The 26,047-nt window shown below is 44.5% G+C and overlaps 1 protein-coding gene and 2 pseudogenes across 6 annotated transcripts in view; 2 read left to right on the top strand and 1 right to left on the bottom strand.

Moving 5' to 3' along the window:
* The window catches only part of RHOT1 (ras homolog family member T1), an 82,370-nt gene extending 71,989 nt beyond the window's left edge, over positions 1-10,381 (bottom strand). For 3 of the 6 annotated variants that reach the window (XM_004706945.4, XM_045299357.1, XM_045299359.1), the window contains exon 1: positions 10,240-10,381. In XM_004706945.4, coding sequence (XP_004707002.1) covers positions 10,240-10,315 — 76 coding nt within the window. In that variant the 5' untranslated portion in view covers positions 10,316-10,381. The remainder of the gene's footprint in view (positions 1-10,239) is intronic. The other 3 variants (XM_004706947.4, XM_004706946.4, XM_004706948.3) reach the window with 3 other exon arrangements.
* A 5,515-nt stretch (positions 10,382-15,896) lies between these two features.
* On the top strand, positions 15,897-16,338 carry LOC101662895 (annotated as a pseudogene).
* Positions 16,339-24,094: 7,756 nt separating this feature from the next.
* LOC101660564 overlaps positions 24,095-26,047 on the top strand; it is a 4,284-nt pseudogene continuing 2,331 nt past the window's right edge.

The following is a 26,047-nucleotide window of genomic DNA, read 5'->3' as shown; positions in this document are numbered from 1 at the left end:
CCCTCCTCCCCCTCTCCCATGTCCCCCCGGAACTGTCAATCCCGTTGTTTTCTCCTCCAGATTGTTCATCCAGCCTGTCCTATCCAGACAGGCCTGCGGACAGTATTTGTCCTTTTGTGATTGACTAATTCCACTCAGCATAATGTCCCCTAGGTTCGTCAGATTAATTCATAGCTTAATCATTACATAGGCTACTGTCTTGAAGGGCAGTTCTGGCCACCGAGGCAGGATCAGGACTCCCACCGAAGTATAAGACTGCAGCCAGGGCTAGTCTAACAGCACTGGCCTCAGAAGCAAGAAAATACATACCCTGGCAGGAGAGGAGGTATTAAAAGATTCCTCCCCTCCCCCAAGACCTAAGGCAACATCAAAAATGATTGTCCCCATGAAAGTCTGCTATCTCTAGAAGCAGTCCTCAATTGGCTAACAACCTCGGACCAGTCAAACTGGGCAGAAAGCCATGGCCCTAACATCAGTGGTCCCAGCCGAGCTTGCTGGTGCTGACTGGTAGAGCCTTACGCTTCCCTTCTTTGCTGGGCTCCTGACCTCAACCAAGCTAGTAAGCCCACTCACAAACTGTTATCCACCTGAGTTCTAAAAGCTTCATTAACTCATATTCCCTGCCTACAAGAAGCCCCAGACCAAACAATATACAGGCCTATAAAGGTGGCACAGTGGGTTACATGTTGAGCTGCGATCCCAAAGGTCAACAATTCAAGACCACTAGTCACTCTGCAAAAGAAGGATTTAGGACAACTAAAGAGAGGCAGTACAACTCTGTCCTATGGAGTCACTGTGAGTCAGAATGGAGTATGGTTTTCAGTTAGGAAATGAGGTGAATGATAACACCCGGGAGGTACACACTCCTTAGAATAACAGATCGTATGAGATCAAAGGGCAGATTCCTTTGCCCAGGAATAAAGCGCAGGAAGAACAAACAGGACAAATAGCCACGGAAAAAGAAGTGAGAAGTGTACTGTTACATTGTGGGTCTGCAATCAATGTCACAAATCAAAATGCGTGTGAATAGTTGAATGAAAAACCGATCAGCTCTATAAACTTCCACCCAACTCATAATCAAAAGTTAAAACAAAACTCAAAATCATAAAAAAGAAAAAAAAAAAAGGTCAGATTTCAGTGAGTAAATAAACCAATGGGACCCTACGGACTACGGATGACCCTCGGCAATTCTGCAGGTCTGGAAATGTACTCACTCTCTTAGCTCAATATTTAGCCACACAGAAGTATCTCTAAGAGGAACGGTTGTACTAGGGAGGAAGCCCACCTTCGAATCAACCACTTGAGCTCCAACGGGCAGCCTTTACACAAGGACAACGTGCAGAAGGGCTGGGAAAGGAGGAGAGAGAGAAATAGGGAGCACACGGAGGGAGGACGTGGGACCAGTGATGGGACACTGAAGGGATTGGAGTGAATGTGCTGAAACAAAGACGGGTATGAATCGTTGAATGGGACACTGGTTTGCTCTGTAAACCTTCAGCCTAAAAAACTATTTTTAAAACGTAATTTCCAGAGCAAGGAATTCTGCAGGTGCACTGGGATGTAAGCTTCCGACCCGCTGCTGTGGGGTCCACTATGACTCACAGTGACCCTGTGAGACAGAACAGAACTGCCCTTCAGGGTTTCTGAACCTGTGCATCTCTCATGAGTAAACAGTACCATCTTTCTTCTGTAAAGCAGCAGCGAGCAGGTCTGAACCAGACCCTGCAGTAGCAGTCCATGCTTTGTCCACTGAGCCACCAGGGATCCTTAGAACTTAGCTTTTACCCACTGCCACTGAGTCATGTTTGACTCATAGTGACTCTGGGGCAGAGCAATGCTCTGCAGCGTTCCTGAGGCTGTAAGTCTTTACAGGAGCAGATCACCTCTTCTCTCTCCCCTGGAGCAGCTGATAGCATTGAACTGCTAAACTTGCAGTTACCAATCCCATCACCAGGCCTCTTTGGAATTAATTAGTTGCTCTAAATCGCAGTTGTACTCCTACCCTCACTTCTCTCAGCTGCAAGCCTTCTATTCAACAGGTACGTATGGTCTAATCAGGCTTTCAACACTGGCTTCTGGACTACGCTGAGCAGCAGCAATCCAGTGTCTGCACAGCATGTTCTAAAGCTTCTCACACCGTCACTTATGCACAGGCAAGAGAGCTTTAAACAGCATGCAGAAAATGTATATTCCATTTTCTAAGAACTTCTTGAAGCCCCCTCATCACTGGCAAACCAGAATAATGTTTTTTAATGGTAGACAATTTTCTACAAATTTTAGAGTTTATGTAAAATAACAAAATGTGGCTTTGTTTTTTTTAATCTTTTTAAGATAACAGTTTCCAAGTGGCTCCATGGTAGACGTATGAATTTAACCTTCAGACAACCTCAGGGTTAAATTCCTATCCCACTGCTCACTAGTAAATTCCTCTGAAATAGAATGATACCAATTACTCCCAAAATGTTGTTGGGATTATCAAAGGCTCCAGCACATTGCAGGTATTTGGGAAATATTTAAGTTTTCCATTCCTTTGTTAAAGCATTACCATTTCTAATTATCTGTGCTTCAGAATATCTATAAGTTATCTTTTTCCTAAAGTTTGTCATTTTACCTTTTAAAATATCAGGAAGATGCTTACATATGTACTTCAAGACATTTTCAATTACAGCAGCTGAAGAGCTCTACTTATGATTGACCATGATACACATACCAGACAGTGGTATCAGAGTAGAGATAATTCCATGTAAGTGATTTGCATCAATACTAAAGGATTGCATGCAGCTTAGCAGTCATTACACTACAAAAAAAGTCCATTAAGCAGTTTACAATTATTTAAAAAAAAGTTGGAGTTCAAAGTCACACGGTGGTTCTGCTGAAGAATGGCCTGGTAAGCTACTTCTGCACAAGTTACAGCTAAGAAAACTCTGTGGAGCAATGCTACTCTGTAAACGGAAGCAGCCAGTAACATCATCATCTGGTTTTTGAAGTAACTATATAATAAAAGGTCCTTTTTAAAATCAAAGAGTTGTGAATCTCGGCTACATAAAATCCCGAGTCATTTCCTTTTAATAAGAAGTCCAAAACTAGCGTGTGAGAAACAAATTACAGTGAACTTTGAGCAGATGGGCATATTTTCAGCAGCACCACTTAGCTTTCCTTTGGATAGGCAGTGTGATGCAATTATTTTAATAAAGGGCTCTACACAGATGTGATTTACATGCCTTGGTGACTCTAAGCTAGGGATGTTGCTTTCCTTAAGGCCTATCTACCAAGCCTTGAGTGAGACTATCAAGGAAATGAAGCAGCAGTTAAATTTGAAATAGACCACGTTTAAGCTAATTTTAACTGAAAAATAAACTAAAATGCCTTCAAGATGAGAAAAACACTTTATAATATTAAATTCTAGAACTACTGAAATAAACATAACATTTAAAAAGTCCTTAATAATGGCATATATGAGTATAAACACAGAATGTTTTAATACTCCTGAAACAAAAATTACTTCTATAAGGGAACAAAGTTTCAAGCTCTTCTCAAATCACTTTACTAATTAATTTTACATTTAATATGGAGGACAAAAGAGTTGTTAACCAGCCATCTGATGGTCTTTATTACATCTATTTTGCCTAAGCAATACTGTGATCTATAAAGACAAAAAGGAAGGCCGCAAATTACCTGCGAGGACAGAAGGCCTTATGATTCAGTGCAAAGCAACATGCCACAGTTCTGAGACTCCATGCTTCTAAGTAGGTCATCCATGGGAAACAGAATTCATCACTGTAGAACAAATGATCTAGACTTATCCAGGCTAAAAATTTCCTTTGTCTTCTCATCACATCTTTTAAGAATCTAGTTCTACATGACTGTAAAATTCCTCATATTCATGAAGCAGAAACAACTTTCTGGTTCCAATTACCAGCCTACCAGTCAGTCACACTGGCTCTTTTTCTAGATAACAAACATCCCTTGTTTCAAGTGGCAGAGGGCCGAACTCCTCATTTTCATCTGCTTCTTCGATGAGATGCTCTGCGGCCTCTTCCTAAGTTCCTGTAGTAAGAATGTACTGGAGAGGAGTGCAACTGTGGAGCTGGACAGCCAATGCGGACAGTGGGGGCTGCAGAAAACCGCTATGAGACCAGACCAGCACTGCTGCCCAACTGACTGGCAGCCCAACAAACAAGAACAAAGACCTTCCCCTCAGGCTGATGCCAAATCACAACTACTCTACAGGATAGAGTCAACAGAATTTGCTCCGTAGGGCTCCCAAGGCAGTAACCTTTACAGACACAGACTGACTGCAGAAAGACTCATGGGTTCAAACAGTCCATCTTCCATTCGGTACACAAGCACTTTAACCACGTGGCCACCAAGTTGCCTCCAGTTGGTGGCAAAAAAGGCAGTAACAAACAGGTTTCCATACATATGTAGGGGTGATGTAGAATAACCCTTCTACTGAAACATCCCTGACCATAGACCAGCAGTTCTCAACCTGTGGGTCACAACCCCTTTCACAGGGGTCGCCCGATTCATAACAGTAGCAAAATGACAGTGATGAAGTAGCAACAAAAATAATTTTATGCCCACCTTCCTGATATGATCACTGAAGACAAACGTGTGCATAAGCAAAGGTGGTGAAGAAAGCTGATGGTGCTTGGCTATCAAAAGATATAGCGTCTGGGGTCTTAAAGGCTTGAAGATAAACAAGCGGCCAATCAGAAGCAACAAAGTCCACATGGAAGAAGCATACCAGCCTGTGTGACCACGAGCTGTCGAAGGGATCAGGTATCAAGCATCCAAGAACAAAAAATCATATCATTGTAAAGGTGGGTGAGTGCAGAGTGGAGACTCAAAGCCCATCGGTGGGCAACTGGACACCCCCTTACTGAAAGGTTGTGGGGAGCAGACGAGCCAATCAGGGTGCAAGGCAGCAACGATGAAACATATAACTTTCCTCTAGTTCTTTAATGCTTCCTCCCCCCCACTATCAAGATCCCAATTCTACCTTACAAATCTGGCTGGACCGGAGGATGTACATTGGTACAGATAGCAACTGGAAACAGAAACCAGCATAGATGACTCCTTCAGGACCAATGGTGAGAGGGTAAAGGGAATGTGGGTGGAAAGGGGGAACCAATTACAAGAATCTAAGTATTGCCTCCTCCCTGGGAGATGGACAGCAGAGAAGAGGGTGGAGGGAAACATCGGACATGGTGACTTATGACAAAACTATAATGATTTATGAACTATGAAGGGTTCATGAGGGAGGGGGGAGTGGGGAGGGAGGGGGGAAATGAGCAACTGATATTAGGGGCTAGAGTGGGAGGCAAATGTTTTGAGAATGATGAGGGCAACAAATGTGCATATGTGCTTGACACAATGGATGGATGGATGGACTGTGATGAGAATTGTACGAGCCCCCAATAAAATAATAAAAAAAAAGAAATGTTGATGGCAACATATGGACAAATGTGCTTCATACAATTGATGTATGGATTGTTATCAGAGCTATAAGAGTCCCCAATAAAATGATTTATTAAAATAAAAAAATTTTAAATAGAAAAATAATAATAATAATTTTATGGTTGGGGGTCATCACAACATGAGGAACTGCAGTAAAGGGTCACGGCATTAGGAAGGGTGAGACTGCCATAGACGATCACCTAGTCACTAAACAGTCTAAATGAAACTGAAGAAGTTCCATCTTCAAGTATCATTCTGAATAAAGACCAAAATGAACGAGTAATAATATGGCTTTGAAATGACCATGTTTTTTCCTAAAATAAATGGTAGTTTATGCCTAAAGTCTCTTGGACTCTTACACTTAGTTTATATTTAACACTATCAATCTCTAACATAGCTTCTGGTATTTCAAGGAGAAGCTGACCTCTCTTGGCAAGGGCCAAAAGTCCTGGAGCAGTTTTACTCCACCCTACAGGGTGGCTTTGGGTCAGAATCTACAGTGACAATTCCTGACACTGTCAGGCCAAGTCAATGGTCTATCTACTTTACCATCAAAAGACAGGAATCTCCCAACAAAAACAAAAACAAAGACGCAGAATAAAAGACAGGATGAATGCTGCCCTTTCTAAGCCTAACAATCACCAGATCAGGCTGAACTTAAGGATCACATTTTTATGGATGAGAGTAATTAATGGCTGGGAAAACCAGGTGAGTCTAAACAAGCTGAACTAATATGAACTCATCCATTCTTTCAGCAACTCTTTGGGTGTCTGCTTTTGTCCCAAGCCTGTCCTAGGCAGTGGAGATAGAGCAATGAACAAGATAAGTCCTCTGCTTTCACAAGCTTCCTTCTAGCCAGAGACAAACCACAGACAAATAAGCAGGGTGATGGAGATCATGAGTGGGAAGTTCTTGTACAGAGCAGGGACCGAAGACTGAGAAAGAGAGGAAAGGGTGAGAAAGGGTCCATTGTGGAAGGTCTCGGAATCCTGCATTAAAAAGTTTGGACTTTTTTTTTAATGGACTTTATTCTAAACACACAGAAAAATTTTAAAAGGGATTAAGAGGATCTATTTTTTAAAAGATGACTGTCTTGCCACATGGAGAATGAGCTATATAGCAGAACAATAGAAGCAGGCAGAGCAGCTAAGGACCTAGTGCAACAGTCTAAGCCAGAGCCAAGGGAAGTCTGAACAACTTTGGCAGAGGTTTCAATGTTACATTAATCAGATAAGAGCTACAAGCTTAATTTTAAGAGGATGAAGATCCCAATTTCTTAATCTGACCAGCAAAAGACAAAAATAATTCAGCTTAAAAAAAAAAGTTTTCACTAAAACTGAAATTTTCCTGTGCACTTTTAATGTAGCTGCACTATCTGGCATATTTCCCCCTTTTCAGAAAAAAAAATTTACTCAGTGCCACCCCCCCCACCCCCCCTGAGCAATTAAAAAGTAGTTTTGTACTATAGCACATAATCCAGGATAAAACATAAGTACCTGCTTTTGCAGCACCCCTGGAGCCTCCCAGCACCACGAGGGGCTTGTATCACCCTCTTTAGGATAAGCTGATTATAGAAAGGGGTATTCAGGTCCTTGCTAAATTTACTATAGCAAAGATATTTGTTAAGCATCCTGATATAAATTTAGGAAAATATAGATTCTGACCTATTAATTTTACCATAAAAATATTATGATCTGAAGAGCTGAGTTTTGTGTGGGTATATTTTAAAAGACTTTTGAATGTTTGTTTTGTTTAAATAGTAAGTGATTTTCAATTTGGCACGATAATTAGGATAGCAAAGTGATGATATTTTACAAAGCTTTGGCTTTCTCTTTACATAAAAATTTCCAAGTTTATAAACAGCCTAACTTCTCTGTGGTAAGCACCAGGAATTCCAACCAACCACCTACTCATTGCCATTTCAACTCAGTGACCCTACAGAGAGTTGTCAAGGCTGTAAACCTTTAAGGTAGCATGCAGCCTCACAGCATTAAAGCCTTGATGAATTAGAAGTGGGCCCAAAAAAGATCTCTTGTATACCAGGAGCATATAGCCAACTGAATACTAAACCTATTCACAATTATTTCAGAACCTAGGCAAATGAAGTTGCTGTTATGTAGCTCAGGGATACATAGTAACAACAATAAAATGTTTGAAGTGTTAAGAATGAACAGGTTTTACTGTGACAATACCAGGAACAATGTTCCTTTCTTGGCTTTCCCATTCCCATTCAGTTAACCATCTTAAAAGACCACTGGAAATACATCCCACCAAAGAGCAAGTAACAATCTAAATTGCTACCACTTTTTTCCTACTATCAATAATGTACATAAATCCATGTGTTTGACCTTAGTATTTAGTGCTGCAACTGGGCTAGCAGCTGTCAGTTATTTACATTAAATCTCAAATCCTTCAAATACTCCCACTCAAAACAACAGCCTTTAAACAACTACTTAAAATTATGAATTTTGAAGAAATGTTTACCCTATTTCTAATATTTTAAATATTAGGGAAAAATCATGCATACATTATTTGGCTTAAAGCTTTTGGTACACCCTAAAAAGAAAAATGTCTCCTTTAAGGCTTCTTCTTGAGTCAAATTTCCCCCTAATGTTTCTATGACCAGAAAAGGCTTGCATACCCATTTTTACCACCTTTCATATTTCAGCAGAACAGGGCTTGCAATTTTTCTAACTAGCTTTGAATTCCTGTTATGTCTTCCTATGTAAATAACAGTATTAACACTTGAACTCAAATATCCTAAAACTGACCATAAACCTTACATGTGTATATCATTTTTAGTCAGACGCTATACAGACTAACAATTCTAAGCACCTGCCTTCTTTATCCAAAACTAAACCTGAAACGTGGGTTTTGTCGTCTCTAATTTTAAAAAATGTATAAACATGCCTATGCTATAAAACTATTTTATGGTACCACTAAGGCCCACATTTGTATTCATTTCATTTTTTTTGATGTTTTAACATTTTATTAGGAGCTCTTACATATATAATTACAATCCATAAGTCCATTAGATCAAGCATAGTTGTACAATTGCTGCCATCATCATTTTCAGTACAGTATTTTCTTTCTTCTTGAACTCCTTAATATCAGCTCCCCTTTATCCCCTCCCTCACCCAATCTACCACCCATCTGAACCCTTAGTATAATTATCGTTTTTTTTGCCATAACTTAAACCTTCCAATGCATCCATTCACTTAAATTTCTGATGTTCATTCCTAGAGTGAGGTTATTACAGTCATTGTTGTTATCAGTTCCCCCTTCCCCCTTTCCCGCCCCCCCTTCTCCTGTACTCTCAGGGAATCATTACTCCCATTACTGTTCCTGAGGGGTTTATCTATATTGGATTTCCTGCATCGAAAGACCTTAATTGTACCGATGTACATATGCAGGTCTAGCAAGATTAGTGAGGTACAACTAAGAAGGCCCACGTTTTTAAACAGGTGTTCAACTCATACTCCCTACCTACTCCAAAGGCAGGAATCGTATGTTCAGTAGCACACATCCCTGAGCTGTGTTAAAGAATACCATGCAAAATACAGACGACCAAGGCAGGTTCGAATAAAGACTAAAATCAAAGTGTGTTTGGCTTAGCTTACTTCCAAATTCTGATTCTAAAGGAAGATTTCTCCAAACAGCAGGTGGACAATGAATATTAAAAACAAAATACCACTACAGAAGGTAACAAATGAGTTCACTCTCACTTTCTTCCTCCGGTGAACTGGAGGGGCTACTGGAGAACGACAGGTGGCTCAGTATAGTGCCCTTGCAAACCGAAGGGGCAGGGCATTAACTCCCCTACTGTACACCAAACAACCAACATCAGCTCTCCCCGGCCCACTTTCTTCTTATTTTAGTGCTACTGAGTCATTAACTTGCACGGTGGATAGCTGTGTGCCTGCTGTTCTGTCCCACGTCGGAGGACAGAAGGCATCCTGGTATCTTATCTGGAAGAATCGCCAGGGGGTCTGTCTGTCTGGATCTCGCATGTGTCTGTTGGCATTTACACATTAGGAGCTATGGGAATGAACACCGCTTTAAAAGAGGGGTAAAAAGAAGCGTCCAGGCAACCGGATTTCAACTAAGGACCTCCTCTCAAATAATGATCCATTCATTGAGCGCTTGTGTAACTCGTGTCACTTGAAGCTGAGAGAGTACATTTTTGGAGGAAATATCGAACGTGATCGGAGCGACTCCACTACACCGGTACAAGTCTCATTTAACAACGCTCCATTCTTTAATGTGCAGGTTTAAGCAGACGGAGGGAAGACTGTGAGCGCGGGGAGGGGGGGACAAGTGCAGAAACCTGACCTTGCCCGCCAGAGTTGCGCACCCCTCCCCCCAGCCGCCCCGGGAGCCGGCTCACGCCATCCCCATTGGTCGCTGCGTCTGCGGGTTCCGGCACCTGCCGGGCAGTGACAGGGAGTCTCCACGGGAGACCAGAGGGGCTGAGGCGACAGGAGGCCGCCTCGGGAACACGGGGGCCCACAAGGAAGGGGCCCGGAGAGGGAGAGGAGGCGAGGTCCCTGGGAAGGATGAGGGCCGGTCTGGGCCGGGGGACTGGCTCAGGGTGAGGGGGATGTCTTCGGAGGGCCCAGGTAGGAGGCGAGGACGCCGCCGGCCGGCCGCCCGCAGGCAGCCGAGAGGGCAGGACGAAGGGTCTGGCAGGCCGGGTGCTCGCAGGCAGGCGGCGAGAGGAGTGCGCTACGGGCAGGCAGAGGCGAGGGCTGCGGCGGCCGCCCCGGGGCGCAGACTCACGTTCTCCCACCAGCAGGATCCGCACGTCTTTCTTCATGTCGGCGGCTCGCAGGGGCCGTGCTCGGCCCGCACGCATGGAGCGGACACCTCCTCTCGCTCGGAGCGCGCAGCCCGCGAGGCCGCTCTCCCGCGCAGCCGGCGCCGCCTGTCAATCTCTCCCTCCGCCCCGCCCGAGCCTCGGCAGCCTGGGCCCGCCGCGCAGCCGCCGCGGCTGCTTCCCAGCTCCGGAGCCCGGACCGCGCCTGCTCCGTCTCCTCCGCGGGCGCGGCGGGGTGGACGGGGAGCGGCGAGGGACAAGCACTTCCGAAACGCCAAAGCGCTCCGAGACGGAGCAGCGCCCCCTGGAGCAGGCTCTGCGCAGCGCAGTTCCTGGGAGCCTGGCCCACACGCCTCCCGCCCCCAGCCCTTACCCGCGCGTCTCACTGTGGGCTCTCCACCTCCCTACCCCCCACCCCGCCTAGCGATCCGTTTGGGGTAGGGAATTCGAGGCGCTGGTCAGCTAGTCGGACCACATTTATTTTTTACAGACTAGAGGTCAGTCACCAGTTCGAGGTTGGCAGAGACTTAGAAGGGAGATCGTCTGACCAGACTGTAAGTATCCAGGAATGGATTACCCAGGAAGCAAGGTGAGCCCAAATTGGTAAGCACAAGTAAAGCTATGCTTACCTGGCTTACTGGCTACTCCATCCCTGTTGCAGTTAGGTCGGCTCCAACTCCTGGTGGTGACCCTGTGCACAACAAAGCAAAATACTGCCTGGTCCTGCACCAACCTCCTAATGGTTGCTGTGTTTGAGCCCATTCTTGCAGCCACCAGCTGCAAAAAGGCTGGGCTTTCTATTCCTGTAAACAGGTACCGCCTCAGAAACTCACTCGGGCAGTTCTACCTTGTCCGATAGCATCACTATGAGTGGGCTTGATGGCAGTGAGTGTCAATTCCTCTGTCGGAGGGAGGGTCTCCCTCTTTTTCACTGATCCTTTACCATGCATGATAGCCTTTTCCAGGGACTGTCCTCTCTCTCTCTCTCTCTTAAATCATTTTATTGGGGGCTCATACAGCTCTTATCACAATCCATCCATCCATTGTGTCTAGCACATTTGTGCATTTGTTGCCATCATTTTCAAAACAGGGACTGTCCTCTTTTGATAACATGTCCAAAGCATGTTGGACAAAGTCTGGCCATCCTGGCTTCTAAGGAGCCAGGGTGTCCTGTACTTCTGTGCGGAACTCTGGTACTTCTGTCACAGTACTAGTGTATAGTACTGTACCATTCCATTCGCACTGTACGCCTCCAGGACAGATTGGTGTGGTCCGGCAGTCCAGGGTACTTTCAATACACTTGGCCAGCACTCGTATTCAAAGGCATCCATTCTTCCTCTAATGCATTGTCCAACTTTCACATGCATATGAGACAATTGAAAACACCTTAGTTTGGGTCAAGGGCACCTTAGTCTTCAAAATGGCATCTTTGCTCTTTAACACTTTAGATAGGTCTTGTGCAGTAGCTCTGCCCAAAGCACTGTCTTTGATTTCTTGACTGCTTCTTCCATGAATGTTGACTGTTGATCCATGTTAGATGAAACCCTTGGCAATGCCAGTCTCTTCTCCATGTATTGTGGTGTTGTCTATTGGCCCAGTTGTGCGGGATTTTGCTTTCCTTGCATTGAGTTTAATCCATACTGACGGCTGTCATCTGATCTTCATCAGGAGGGGCTTCAAGTCCCCTGGGCTTTCAGCAGTTGGGTCACCTTCATATCTGCTCCCAAACCAAACTCACTGCCGGCAGGTCAATGCTGACTCATAATGACCCCCTGTGGTTTTCAAGACTATAACTATTTACAGGAGAGAAAGCCCAGTCTTCCTCCCTCAGAGATGCTGGTGGTTTAGAACTGCTGACCATGCAGATCACGGCCCAACACTTAACCACTGCACCACCTGGGTTCCTATACCTATCTGCTAGGAACTAAAGATTTGAAAAGCAGCTTTAATTCTGTAGGAAGATGTTGTAGGGTGGGAAGAGAGACAAGTGCCAGCCATATAGGAAGCAGAATCTTTGATGTGGTGAAAAAATGTGAAATGGTTCACCACAGATTAGTAAGCAAGCACAAGTAAGCCAATGCTTACCTTGCTTATTGGGTGCTGGGCACCTGTATACCTCGTCCTCAGGTGTTCTCCATCTTACTGGATTTCAGTAAGTACTGATTGAATAAAAGGATAACTGACTCCCAGGGTCCACCTGCTTCCACAACCCAGAGCCCATTACTCTAGCTGCCTGTTGCTTGTGGCACTTATAAAGTATCATTATAACAAAACTTGTGTAATCGGATTTGTTTCTTTGTAGCCCAGCTAAAGTGACTCTTTTCTCTCTGTGTGGTTGGTTCTATGGTAGACTCTTCCACTTGTGTTAGCCGTTGTAGTGCTGAGCAAATGAATGCCCTGGATAGTAAACTCTCACTGATTATCCTAACATTGCTTGGATTTTCTCCCAGCTGCCATCTGGAGGAATTAGATATTCCATCCCTGGCATTAGAACAGTGGTTGGTTGGCACTATCTGTGCCTAATGCACTTGTTTTCTAAAATATTACATAATAGATCACAAAAAGGAATTAAAATGTACATCATACCAAACCCTCTTTCTGCTAGGAGAAGTAGTGTGGACCAACTGTCTGAATCATCACCTAGTAGCTATGTGATCCTGAGCACGTTCATTTACGTCTCTGAGCTTGTTACTTCTTCTGCAACATAGCAGTAAGGATGACGTCTACCTCTTAAGGAAATTCTGAGAAATGAATAAGGTAATACACAGCAAATATTTGATACAGTGCCAAACCCAAAGTCCACGTTCTATTGCTATCAGCTATTATTACAATTGAGGACGAAAGACAGGGCTTTCTAATCCTGTAAATCCTGGAATCTCACAAAGGCAGCTCTACCCTGTCCTCTAGAGTCGCTGAGTCAGTAAGGGCTCAATGGCAGTGAGAGTCTTATCTTTGCAATCCTAAGCGTTCCCTGAGAAGTTCTATGCCCCTGGCTTAGAGGCAATATATTGCCGTTTTCTATAACATTTCACTGTCTTGGTTATATGATGTCCCTGAAAAGTATAGGCACCAGCCATTTGTCAGTTTGTCATCATATGGTGGCTTGCATGTTGCGAAGTTATTCCACTGGTATTTCAGATGCCAACAGGATCATCCATGGTAGACCAGCAGAGGTTTCAGCAGAGCTTCCCCACTAAGACAAGCTAGAAAGAAAGGCCTGGCAATACAAAAATGAGGCAATGAGAATCGATGAATTACAGAATACTGTTAGAGATTTCTACTTGTTATTTTGCACACATCAGAAGGAGAGATTGATTGCTGGGGAGGAGCATCATATTTGGTACATTGAAGGGCCAGGAAGTGAGGGTAAAGAAAGTTCTCAATACGATGGATTGATAGAATGGTCACAAGGGACTCAAATACACCGATGAGCCTGAAGATGGCACAGGACGGAGCAACATTCTGCTCTGTTAAACGGGGTCACCCTAGTCAGGGTGGTGACTCGCACAACTGACCCAAAGTATCTGGAGAAAGCCCTTCCAAAAGCCACTCCCACCGTGACGTGATAAGAAGACAGGGAAGACATGCTCCTCGGCCAGTGGGAGATGGTGAAGATGTGTTCCAGGACTGATGCACACCAGATGGTTCAGTTTCTCTCCTGGCTCACTCTCTCTCGGTGAGTGCAATGTAGAATCCACGAGGGTGGATGCCTTGAGGGCTCAGGAAGAAGTATTTTTCAGAATTCTAATATTACAAAATGTTTGGACTGGAAGGATTCTTTTAGAATACTTATGCTAACCTTCTTGGAACCTTGGTGGTGTAGTGGTTACTCATTGGGCTGCCAACCCCAAGGTCAGCAGTTCGAAGCCACCAGCTACTCCTTGGGAGAAAGACAGGGCTTTCTACTCCCATAGAGTGACAGTCTCAGACACACAGGGGTAGTTCCGAATTAACTTGATGGCAGTCGAGTGCTTCTACCCTCATCACTCTATAGGAAAGAAAAGCAAGGCCCAGAGAGCTACAATGACTTTCCAGGGGCGGAACTGCTGAACTTCAGCCCTGGCTCTGCAATTCCCAAGGAGGTGACTCGGAGCAAACATCACCTCTCTGTGCCTCAGTTTCCTCTCTTCCAAATAAGAACAATGATCTCTTCCCAGCCTTTCACCTCTTGGACTTGTTTGGAGCGTGGAAAAATTAAAATTAAATAAAACACACAACCATCAAATCACAAGAGGCAAAGGCCTCTTACAGTGACTCTAGACCTCAGGTGCTCTCAGTTAGCATTACTGACTGATGACAATGTTAATTCAGTTTGGCTTCTCCAAAAAGGGTGCCCTGATGGCATAGTGGTTACTCATTGGGCTACTATCTGCAAGGTCAGCAGTTTGAAACCTCCAGCCTTCCAAGGGAGAAAGATAAGGGTTTGTACTTCCGTGAAGAGTTACCACCTTGTGCCCAGCTATCAATCGGAATAGAGTCTGGGTCTTAAAAGCTTGGACTCCAAACCAGCAGCCATCTAAGTGAGGAGTCCACTAAGTCCTCGTGGAAGAAGCACACCAGCCTGTGATCCAGAGATGACAGGTTCAAAATTCAAATATGATGAAGGGAAAAGTCTCAGAGCTTACATTATGAACACCCAATTTGTGGAAGGTTCTGGAGGACAGTGGGCACCCAAACCCCATCTACAGAGTATCTAGTCAGATTAAGCCTCTGGCAGATCCCCACTAACCACAGGTAAAGGTCTAGAACAGCCTTACTATCAAACATAGATCATTGTAACCCTGATTAGGCTGGATAAAACTTGATACTTGGCCTGCTGATCTCCTTCTAGACCCAACCTGAATTTGTTCTAGGTGTCAGGATCTCTTTCTTGGTCCTGGCTTTTTAGATATTGATAGCGGTATTATCTTTCCTGCTTATTGTGGTATTTAAAAAAAATCATTTTATTGGGGGCTCGTACAGCTGTTATCACAATGCATCCACCCATCCATTATGTCAAGCACATTTGTACATCTGTTGCCATCATCATTTTCAAAACATTTTCTTTCTACTTGAGCCCTTGATATCACCTCTTCATTTTTCCCCTCCCTCCCTGCTCTCCTCCCTCATGAACCCTTGATAATTTATAAATTATTATTATTTTTCATGTCTCACACTGACTGATGTCTCCCTTTGCCCACTTTTCTGTTGTCCATCCCCCTGTGAGGGGGGGTTATAGGTAGATCATTGTGATTGCTTCCCCCTTTCTGCCCCCGCCTTCCCCTTACCTTCATGGTATGACTACTCTCAAGATTGGTCCTGAGAGGTTTATCTGTCCTGGATTCCCTGTGTTTCCAGTTCCTATCTGTACCTGTGTACATGCTCTGGTCTAGCCCGATTTGTCAGGTAGAATTGGGGCCATGATAGTGGGGGGGAGGGAGAAGCATCATTGTGGTATATTTATCTTTATATTGCTATTGCTTTGTCCTTACCACTTCATTTCATGTTTGCTCTTTATTGTGTCTGTTGAGTTTAACAGTTCATGAAGCACAGAAGGAGTGGATGCATAGAGGTAATAACTGATGTCCTCTGCTCCAGCTCCCGCGATAGGCCGCCCGCTCCCCCGCATCTGACTCACACCATGGCCAACAGTGAGCGCACCTTCGTCGCCATCAAGCCAGATGGCGTGCAGCCACGGCGACATCATCAAGCGCTTTGAGCAGAAGGGGTTCCGTCTGGTGGCCATGAAGCTCGTTCAGGCCTCCGAGGAACGCCTGAAGCAGCACTGCATTGACCTGAAAGACCGCCCCTTCTTCCCAGGGCTGGTGAAGCACATGAACTCAGGACCCATTGTGGCCGGGGTCAGGGAGGGGCTGAATGTGGTGAAGGCGGCCGGGTGATACTGGGAGAGACCGACCCAGCGGATTCTAAGCCAGGCACCCTCCGAGGGGACTTCTGTGTTCAAGTTAGCAGGAACATCATTCCATGGCAGTGATTTGGTCAAGAGCGCCGAGAAAGAAATCAGCCTCTGGTTTCAGCCGGGGGAGCTGGTGGACAAGTCTTGTGGCTGTGACTGGATCTGAGTAAGAGGCGGACAAAGCAGTCCGTCCCCATGGGCCCGTTGGCACTGTGCCTGTCCTGGGTACAGCTCTTCTTCTGGGGTTGGGAGCAGTAGGGTTGATGTCCTGTCTCCTTCCTAAGCACACTGACCAATAAAACAAAGTCTTTGGAGACTGAGGGGGCGGGAAAAATAACTGATGCAAGGGTTTGTAGAGGAGGTAGGATGGGCATGGGGGTGGAGAGGGTGAGGGGATTTCGGGAGTAAACCATAAAGACAAGAGGGGGAGGGCGCACTAGAACTGAATGCGATTACACAGCTTATTTTAAAGGTGATTTAGTCATGGGAGGGGAGTGGGGGGAAAATGTTCTGAACTTGACTGTGGTAGATTGTACAATTCTTCTTGACATGATTGAATGATTGAATTGGATGATGTGGATTATGTGTCAATGAAACTGAAAAGAAAGAAAAGTTACCCTCTTGGAAAGGCACAGGGGCAGTTCGACCCTGCCCTGTAGGGTCTCTGTGAGTTGGACTAGACTCAATGACAGTGAGTTGGGTTGGGTTGGGTCGGGTCTGGTCCCCAAGAGTATCAGAAGTGCTAAGACCTGTGTGGTGTTTTGGAGGTGTGCAAGGGGAGTCTTCGTCCTTTTTCATTAAGAAGACTATCTCTGGGAGACCGTGGTAAGGAAAGACTAGGCAGAATAGGTTTTTTTAGTTTTGTGTTTGTGGGTGGGGGAGCACATTGGTGAGATAATACTGAAAAGAATTCCTTTGAACTTAAAATTCCAAGTTATGGACTGCAGAAAGGTGCCAGTCAGCAAGCCCTTTCAGCAGGCAATGACTACTGGTCTGATAAAAACAAAGGCCAAAGAGTTTCACAGGCCACAGCACGCCTCCCTGTGATGTCTTTTGACAGCCCCTTGCCACCTCCTGATCAGGTGCACTTCGGAAGCTCTAGGCCCCTAATCAGCCTTGAGCCTCATGCTCATCTCACGGTGTTAGTGGGTGTCCACTGGAGGCCACGTTAAAGTTCCCATAAAGATAGCATAGCTCCCATGGAGTCAGCTCACCAGTTATTAGCTGTGCACCATTGGGCAAATCACCAAACCTCTCGGAGCCTCAGTCTCCTCATCTGTCAAATGGGAAGAACAATGGCACATACCTCATAGGATTGGTATGAAGAATAAATGAGTCAATTTTTAACCACAATATGTACAATCTACAAAAACACTTATAATGGGGCCTGGCATATGGTAAGTGATTTGAAAGGTGGATAAATAAATTAAAAGAGGCGTGGCTTCTGAACATCTCTCTCAGCGTGAGTGTAGATCTGCTGTAGCAAACCATAAGGCAGGGACTGGAGTTGTTGGCAGTCGAATTTGCTGGTGGGATATCACAGATTGGATTCTGTATATTAAAGAGAGTGGAGAGAGCCATGAGACAGATTGGTGTCTGGACAGCACTGATGGAACTTTCCTCTGGGATATTGGAAAGGAGCACTACCTTCCTAAGGTGACCAGATGTTCCGCTTTGGGCAGGACAGTCCTGATTTTTAACAATTTTTCCTGCGTCCCGCGGCATTTTTAAAAAATCCCGATTTTGGGAAAGAATGCACAATAAGCTAGGGTATACGATTTTCGGCTGCCATGTGGCTGTTTCACCAGGATATGAGTTTGATCAATGGTGTCCCGCTTTACCAATGTTAAAATCCAGTCACCTTATAAACAGATTTCATACCTTTTCAACGGCGCCAGGGGTGTTGAGAAGTCAAAACCAAGTTCCTTGACCAGCGAGAAAGGAATTCATCCCTTTGACCTATCAAAGGGAGAAACTGGAATACAGCCTTCCCCAGTCCTAGGATAGTGCAGCACCCAAGGCCAGTGGGCAAGCCTTTTCTGAACACAAGCTTTAACATGGTAAATGGCTGGCATCAGGGGAACAAGGGGCTGGTCTTGCACTGGGGAGTTAGGTACAGTGCTGAGCAGGTGGCCAAATCTGCCCAGTTGGTATCACTTTGACTTTCCAGGCCCATCTGTCTGTGGTCTCTCGAGTTGAATCTGGACCTGCTGCTTTTCTCGGCCCTTCCAGCATTCTTCGCTTTTGTTTCCATTTCTTCCAGGAAGCCATCCTCCTTTCCCTGCCGAGCGTTGTCTGGTGGAGCAGAAAAGTCCAAGGCCATGTGTCATAGCTGTCTAGTGCTGCCTATGAAAAAAATACACGCCCCCACCAAACGAAAAAAAGAGAGAGAAAGAAATACCGGCAGGGAGTGGCTTTCACAAACAGAGACGAGTTTTCTTACAGTGTAGGAGGCTGGAAGTCCAAATGCAGGATGTTGGCCATGGATTCAAGCAGAAGGGTTTCTCTCTGTCCGCTCTGGGAAGGTCCTTGTGTCTTCGGAGCTTACGCTTCTGAGCGATCATCGTCTGGTTTGCAATCTCTTTTCCTCCACCTCTGCCTACTTGCTGGTTTAATCTCATATATTTCATAGGAAATTGACTCAAAATAGACCTTACGGGAATCCTGCCTCAGTGTAGCAAATAGCCCATGCCCCAATATATTCATAGCCACAGAAGTTAGAATGGACAATTATTTGGGGGGGACATAATTCGGTAGATAGCACCTTGGTAAGCAAAAGCCAACCCATAGCCATGTAGTCGATTCCTATTCACAGCGCCCCCTGTAGAGCAGAACTGCCCTATAGATTTGTCCAAGGCTTGAATCTTTATGGAAGCCAGCTGCTGCGTTTTTCTCCTGAGGAGCGGCTGCTGAGCTGGAACTACTGACTTTCCAGTTAGCCGGTGAATGCTTCAGGCGACCTCAAATTATGGCCCGCCCGTGGGCCACATGCAGCCCGCCCAGGACATTTATTCAGCCCACTGGGTGTTTTTGCCCCGTTTGTTTTTTACTTCAAAATAAGATATGTGCAGTGTGCATAGGAATTTGTTCATAGTTGGGGTTTTTTTAAACTATAGTCCGGCCCTCCAACGGGTGTGAGAGACAGTGAACTGGCCCCCTGTTTAAAGTGTTTGAGGACCCCTGGCTTAACCACTGCACCACCAGGATTCCAACACCTTAACACCAGGTAAATATTTGATTTTGCCTTTTTTTTAAAAAAAAATCATTTTCTTGGGGGCTCATACAACTGTTCTCACAATCCACCCATCCATCCATTGTGTCAAGCTGATTTTGCCTTTTAATGCAGTTCCTCATTCACTATTCAAGCACCCATGCCCTCCGGGTAATCGCCTGGGTTAGAACCTGGGTTCGGTTTGCTTGATGTGACCCCAAGACACATCACTGCTCAATTACTCATTAAAGGACATTTCCAGGCAAGGGACTCCTCTCTTGATGAGGTTGCTTCTAGCTTTGCTTTTCTGAGATAGTTAAAGTTTATTGTGCCAACCTGGTCGATAAACACATGTGGGGTTAATTGAAGGACAGAGAGCTAAATGGTTCGGTGAGCCTCCCCTTTCTAGTTCTTGAGTCTCTTGCTTTGTGACGGTCGAACCAGGGTGCAGCTGCCTTAGCTAGTTCCCTGCTTCAGCTGGCAAGGTTCACTTCCTGCAAGACATCCCTGAGAAGAAGCCACATGGACCTATCCCGATGCAGCCCTGGGTGCTGGAGCACCCGTGTGGAGACCCCTGCTAGTGCTGAGATGCTTACACATTCACTGACTCCTCCTGCAGTCGGCGTCATTGCATGTAGTGTATTTTGTGAGATGGAGGAGGACTTTGTGGATTGGATATATGGGTTAATGGGTTAATGTTGGACTTGTGGGCTTGGGCAGCACTGGGTTGGAATGTTTTCTTGATGTGCACTTACCCTTTATGGAAAACTCCCTCTTCTACATAGGAGTTTCTGTGGATTTGTTTCTCTAATGTACCCAGACTACCACATTTTCCTTTGCTCAAGTTATATGTAGATATGGACTGGGAACAAACGTCCTCAATGAGGAGAGCATTGGTTTGGAGAAGCCTCCATGAACATCTCTTGGAAAACGTTCTGACCTCTCAGTGGAGTGGTCAAGAGCCGGAGGTCTGAAGTCTACATTTTGTCCGCACCACTGTTCTAGCTATGCAGCATTGGGCAGGTTCTATAACCTTTCTGAGAACCATAAACCTCATCTGGCGAGTGGAGCTACCTCACACGGTCTCATGAGTGTTACATAAAGAAGAGAGTGCAGGTAAAGCACCAGCCACACAGCTTCACGTGTAAGTACACGCTGACATATCTCCCTGACAGCTGTGTTGTTTGTGTTTGGAATTCATTTGCTAGCTTGCATTATCTTTCCAAAGGCATATGATAAGCTCAGGAAGGCAAAATTAGCATTCATGACACTTTTTATTTATGCTAGAGCAATTACAATTTTTTTGCTGACATGTATACACCAATTAAGGATTCTCAATTTTGTTTCTTTAGGCCATAGGTGATTTCTGCAAAATGAAAAAATTCCATAAAACAATAGATTTTCATTCTGTTTACCTCTACGAAGAATCATCAAGATGAAAGATAGTCCAAAGGAAGACAGATTATATATGCGTGTGTGTCTTCGGTTTATAGCAAAATGGTACAACAGGAGGTCCAAATAAAGGCAAGTACATATGTAAATATATTCATTTATGAGGGTGGGGAAATAGATCTGTGTGCCTATATTTATAGGTTTAGCATTAAGGTAGCAGAAGGACATTGGGCCTCCGCTCAAGTACTCCCTCAATGCAAGAATACTTTCTTCTATTAAATTGGCATTCTATGATGCTCACCTTCCCTACACAGCCGCTGAAGACAGCAGGTGATTAAGTAAATGTGGTGAAGAAAGCTGATGGTACTCGGCTATCAAAAGATATCGCTTCTGGGGTCTTAAAAGCTTGAAGGTAAACAAGCAGCCATCTAGCTCAGAAGCAACAAAGCCCACATGGAAGAAGCACACCAGTCTGTGCGATCACAAGGTGCCAAAGGAATCAGTTATCAGACATCATCAGAACAAAAAAATCATATCATAGTGAATGAGGGGGAGTGCAGAGTGGAGACCCAAAGCCCATTTGTAGGCCACTGGACATCCCCTTACAGAAGGGTCTCGGGGAGGAGACAAGCCCGTCAGGGTGCAATGTAGCAACAATGAAACATACAACTTTCCTCTAGTTCCTAAATGCTTCCTCCCTTCCCCCTCCCCCCCCATCATGATCCGAATTCTACCTTGCAAGTCTGGCTAGACCAGAGGATGTACACTGGTACAGATAGGAACTGGAAACAGGGAATCCAGGGCATATGTTCCCTTCAGGACCAGTGGTGTGAGTGGTGATACTGGGAGGGTGGAGGGAAGGGTGGACTGGAAAGGGGGAACCGATTACAAGGGACTATATGTGACCTCCTCCCTGGGGAACGGACAACAGAAAAGTGGGTGAAGGGAGACATTGGACAGGGCAAGATATGACAGTAATTTATAAATGATCAAGAGTTCATGAGGGAGAGGGGAGCGGGGAGGGAGGGAAAAAATGAGAAGCTGATGCCAGGGGCTTAGATGGAGAGCAAATGTTTGGAGAATGATGAGAGCAATGAATGTACAAATGTGCTTGACACGATGTATGTATGTATGGATTGTGATAAGAGCTGTAAGAACCCCTAATAAAATGATTTTTAAAAAACAGACACTTAACACAATTTGCACAACACTGAAAAAAATGGTACAACAGTTTTAAAAAGCAAAATATTCAATATATGAGATGAACGAATTAGTTCTGTTATAAAATGATTGAAAATTTTGCAGTCATTAAAAGTAATGGCTATTGATGATGCATTTAACACTGGTGGCACAGTGGGTTTCGTACGACTTGGCCTGAAAACCGAAATGGCAGCAATTCAAAACCACATCAGCAGGAGAAAATTAGACTTTTTGCTCCCATAAAGATGTACAGCCCTGGGAACCCAGAGTCATATCTACCCCGTCTTACAGGATCTCTATGAGTCAGAATTGATCTTATAGCAGTATATGAGCACTGTATGTTAGTCTGGGTTGATCAGAGAAACAAATCCAGAGACACTAATATGTAAGAGAGAACTTTAAATCAAAGAGCAATTGTAAATTAAGAAAACATCCCAGTCCAGTCCAGATCAAGTCTATAAGTCTGATATTACTCCATATGTTGATACTAATCCATAAATTCCTCTTTAGACTTGTGCAGCCATGCAATGATGCTGAATGCAGGAAGATCACAGGCCAGTGGGTGGAAAGTCTTGTGGATCCAGTGGCGGTGGAAGCATCTCAGCACTAGTGTGGGTCTCCACTGGCTCCTCCAGCTCCAGGGCTCTGGCTCCAACAGCTCCACGTGGCTTGTCATCAGGAATATGAAGCAGAGAGAGTGGCCTCCAGTGAGCTATTACTTCCATAGCACCTCCAAATGATGTCATCAAGCTGTGACCTGATTGACAGGCTAACATCCACCCCTTCACTCTTTTTTTTTTAATTAAAAGATTTTATTGGGGGTCTTACAGCTCTTATAACAATCCATACATCAATTGTATCAAACATATGTGTACATATGTTGTCATCATTATTTTCTAGACATTTATTTTCTATTGAGCCCTTGGTATCAGCTCCTCTTTTTTCCATCCCTACCCCCCCCACCCTCATGACCCCTTGACAAATTATAAGTTATTATAATTATTTTCATGTCTTACACCAACCACTGTCTCCCTTCCCCCATGGTTTCTGTTGTCTATACCCCTGGAAGGGGGCCGTTACTGATGTGTTGATCATTGTAATTGGTTCCCCCTTCCTCCCCTCCTCTCTCCTCTTTCCCCTTGCCCCCTGCACTCTTAATAGTCTCAAGTTGGCACCAAATTACGCCACTACCACAATGAATGAGTGATGAATCAGAATTGACTTGATGGCTGTGAATAAAAATGTTTACAAAAGAACTTTAAAATTAAAATATTAAGCCATATATACAATTATAATGATGCAAAAATTGAATATGATATATGCATTTCTATACCATTTTGCCCCTATACTTTGTTCATTTAAATTATTTCAAACATGTACTCATGTGTTAAGTAATTAAAAACTAATATTTATATAAATATTAGAATTCAGTACAAAAATAAAGCATACACTGTAGGTTATGAATTAATTATTAACGTTAATATTTTTTTGTAAAATTTCTAAGTGACGTTAATAATTATGTTGCTGTTCGGTGCTGTCAAGTCAGTTCTGGCCCATAGCGACCCTGTGTACAATAGTATCTGGTCCTGTGCGGCCATCACAATCATCCTTGTGCTTGAGATCATCGACACAGCCACTGTGTCAATCCGTCTTGTCACACTCTTCCTCATAAGTCCTTTTAAATTTTAATAGAGGGATTTCATGAATGGCAATGCTTTAAATGAGATATTAATGTAGGGTCTCGTGTTTGTCATCCAACAAAAATTTGGTTCCCGCCATGTGCCAGGCTCAGGACTAGGTTCTAGGGTCATGGTGATGAACAGCACAGCTTTATCATGAAGCAAGCGATGGGCTGCACCATTTGTCTACAGTCCCTCATCTTTAGTCTCACTGTAATCCTCCAAATCATCCCCTGTCCCCCCAAACTGCCCCTTTCAAAAACTTCCCATAAGAGGTGGCATTTTGTCATCTTAATCTCTTTCTAGCTCCTCCCATCTCACCCACCCCTAGTCAAAGCCAGCCCAACCTGTGTGTCTTTTCCATTCAAGAACCCATCTCCCCTGCCTGGCTGTGTTAACAGAGGACCTCTCGGGCCACACAGTGTGTTCGTCCAGTAAAAATGCAAATACCCCCAGAAAACGCCAAGGAAAAGGACCCTCGTTTTATGCAGAGTGGACTTCCTGCTATTAGTGGGTCAGCTTTGACCTCCTCTCAGTTCCTGGTGCACATGCTGCTGCCTGGGACACAGTGACCGTGAGAGAGCTGCGTTTCCATCGTAGTTTTCAGCTGTGACTTTGCTCTGGACAGTAGGAAGAGCCTTCCCAGTGGAGAGCCAAATCAGCCATTGAAACGTCCGCGGAGCAGAGTTCACCTGACAGCTCTAGGGACACGGGTTCACCGGGTATGGGACATGTAGCGAGACACTAGAATGAAAAACTGACGGTTTAACAGAAACATGGGTGCAGGGAGGCAGAGGATGGTGTGAAATATGAAAATTAAAATAATTTATAAATTACCAAGGGTTTCGGGGGGAGGGGGGAGCGGGAAGGGAGGGGGGAAAATGAGCTGACACCAGGGGCTCAAGTGGAAAGTGGGTGTCGTAAGAATGATGAAGTCAACATATGTACTAAAGTGCTGGACACAGATGACGTATGTACAGATTGTGATGAGTTGTATGAGCCCCTAATAAAATGATTTTTTTTAATTACCGAGGGTTCCTGAGGGTGTGGGGGGATGGGGGGAGCTAAGTCCAAGGGCTCAAGTAGGAAGAAAATGGGAAATGATGGTGGCAAAATACGTACAAATGTGCTTGATATGGTTGATATATGGATTGTTATAAGAGCTGTAAGAAACCCCAATAAAATGACTTTTTTAAAAAAAGCACTGGAGGTTTTACCGAGGGAATAAGCACCTTTCAGGAAGGGAAGCAGCCTCCAAGGCGTGCATGCAGGGGGTTCAGGGCTCTGCACAGCAGCGACCGTGAAGGCGGGAAGGGTGCAATAATGAAAGGGAGTTTTGCGCACAGGTACACAGGAGGAAGAAGGATGGCCGAGGTTGCAAACGGTTTGTTAAACTACAAGTTTAAGCATTTCATTCACAGCAGTCAACTTGGTTACATTCTGAAAGTTGTGTCAGAAAGCATTCTGCTTGTAGCTAATTTTCCATTGCAACTGTAGTCAGCCACCTTATTCTTAACAAGCTTAGCTAAATTAGCAGAAACACAACAAAAAATAAAAATCACAGTGAGTGAAAATTTGATCTCGGAATTGAGCTGTTAGAACCAAGAGAGTGGATATTGGAACTTATTCATGGTTACAGAGTTCTGAGACAGTTGGCAGGCTTCAGCTTAGCATTTTCCATTCCAATCCTGTCTCCTAACCCCTGGAAGATATTGCCAACGCAAAGCATTCTTTTAGACCAGGTCCGGTAAGCGCTGAAGGAGCACTTTTACCGAAAGATTGCTCACACAAGCCAGAAATCCTGACTCTTGATCTCTTTGGTTTACTAGCAGCTAAACGTTGACCCCAAAAAAGACTGAATTGGGTTTTCAGCAAAATGAGAAGTTTCTAGGTCGAATTACAGTTTGATTCAAATGAATCTTTTAATTTTTTTTACTTTTTATTTATTTAAATCATTTTATTGGCAGCTTACAGCTCCATACATCAATTTTATAAACATGTTTGTACATGGGGGCTCTTAACAGTGCTTATAACAATAACATACATCAATTATATCATGCACATTTGTATTTATGTTGCCATCATCTAGTTTTTGTTAATCATTTTATTGGGGCTCATACAATTCATCACAATACATAGATCAATTGTGTAAAGCACACCTATACATTTGTTGCCCTCATCATTCCTTGGGTTCCCGGAATCAGCTCATTTTCCTTTTTTCCCTCCTCCTCCGCCCCCCCTCCCCCTCCCCCATGAACCCTTGATAATTTATAAATTATTATTATATCTTATCTTACACTGCCCAGCGTCTCCCTTCACCCACTTTTCTGTTGTCCATCCCCCAGGGAGGAGGTTATATGTAGATCCTTGTGATCGGTTCCCCCTTTCTACCC

This window comes from Echinops telfairi, unplaced genomic scaffold (assembly GCF_000313985.2).
Source record: "Echinops telfairi isolate 266 unplaced genomic scaffold, ASM31398v2 ScPeMD7_7458;HRSCAF=8496, whole genome shotgun sequence".
In the NCBI taxonomy this organism is placed as follows: Eukaryota; Metazoa; Chordata; class Mammalia; order Afrosoricida; family Tenrecidae; genus Echinops; species Echinops telfairi.
Note: the sequence above shows the minus strand (reverse complement) of the source record. Positions and strands in the feature narration are given on the sequence as shown.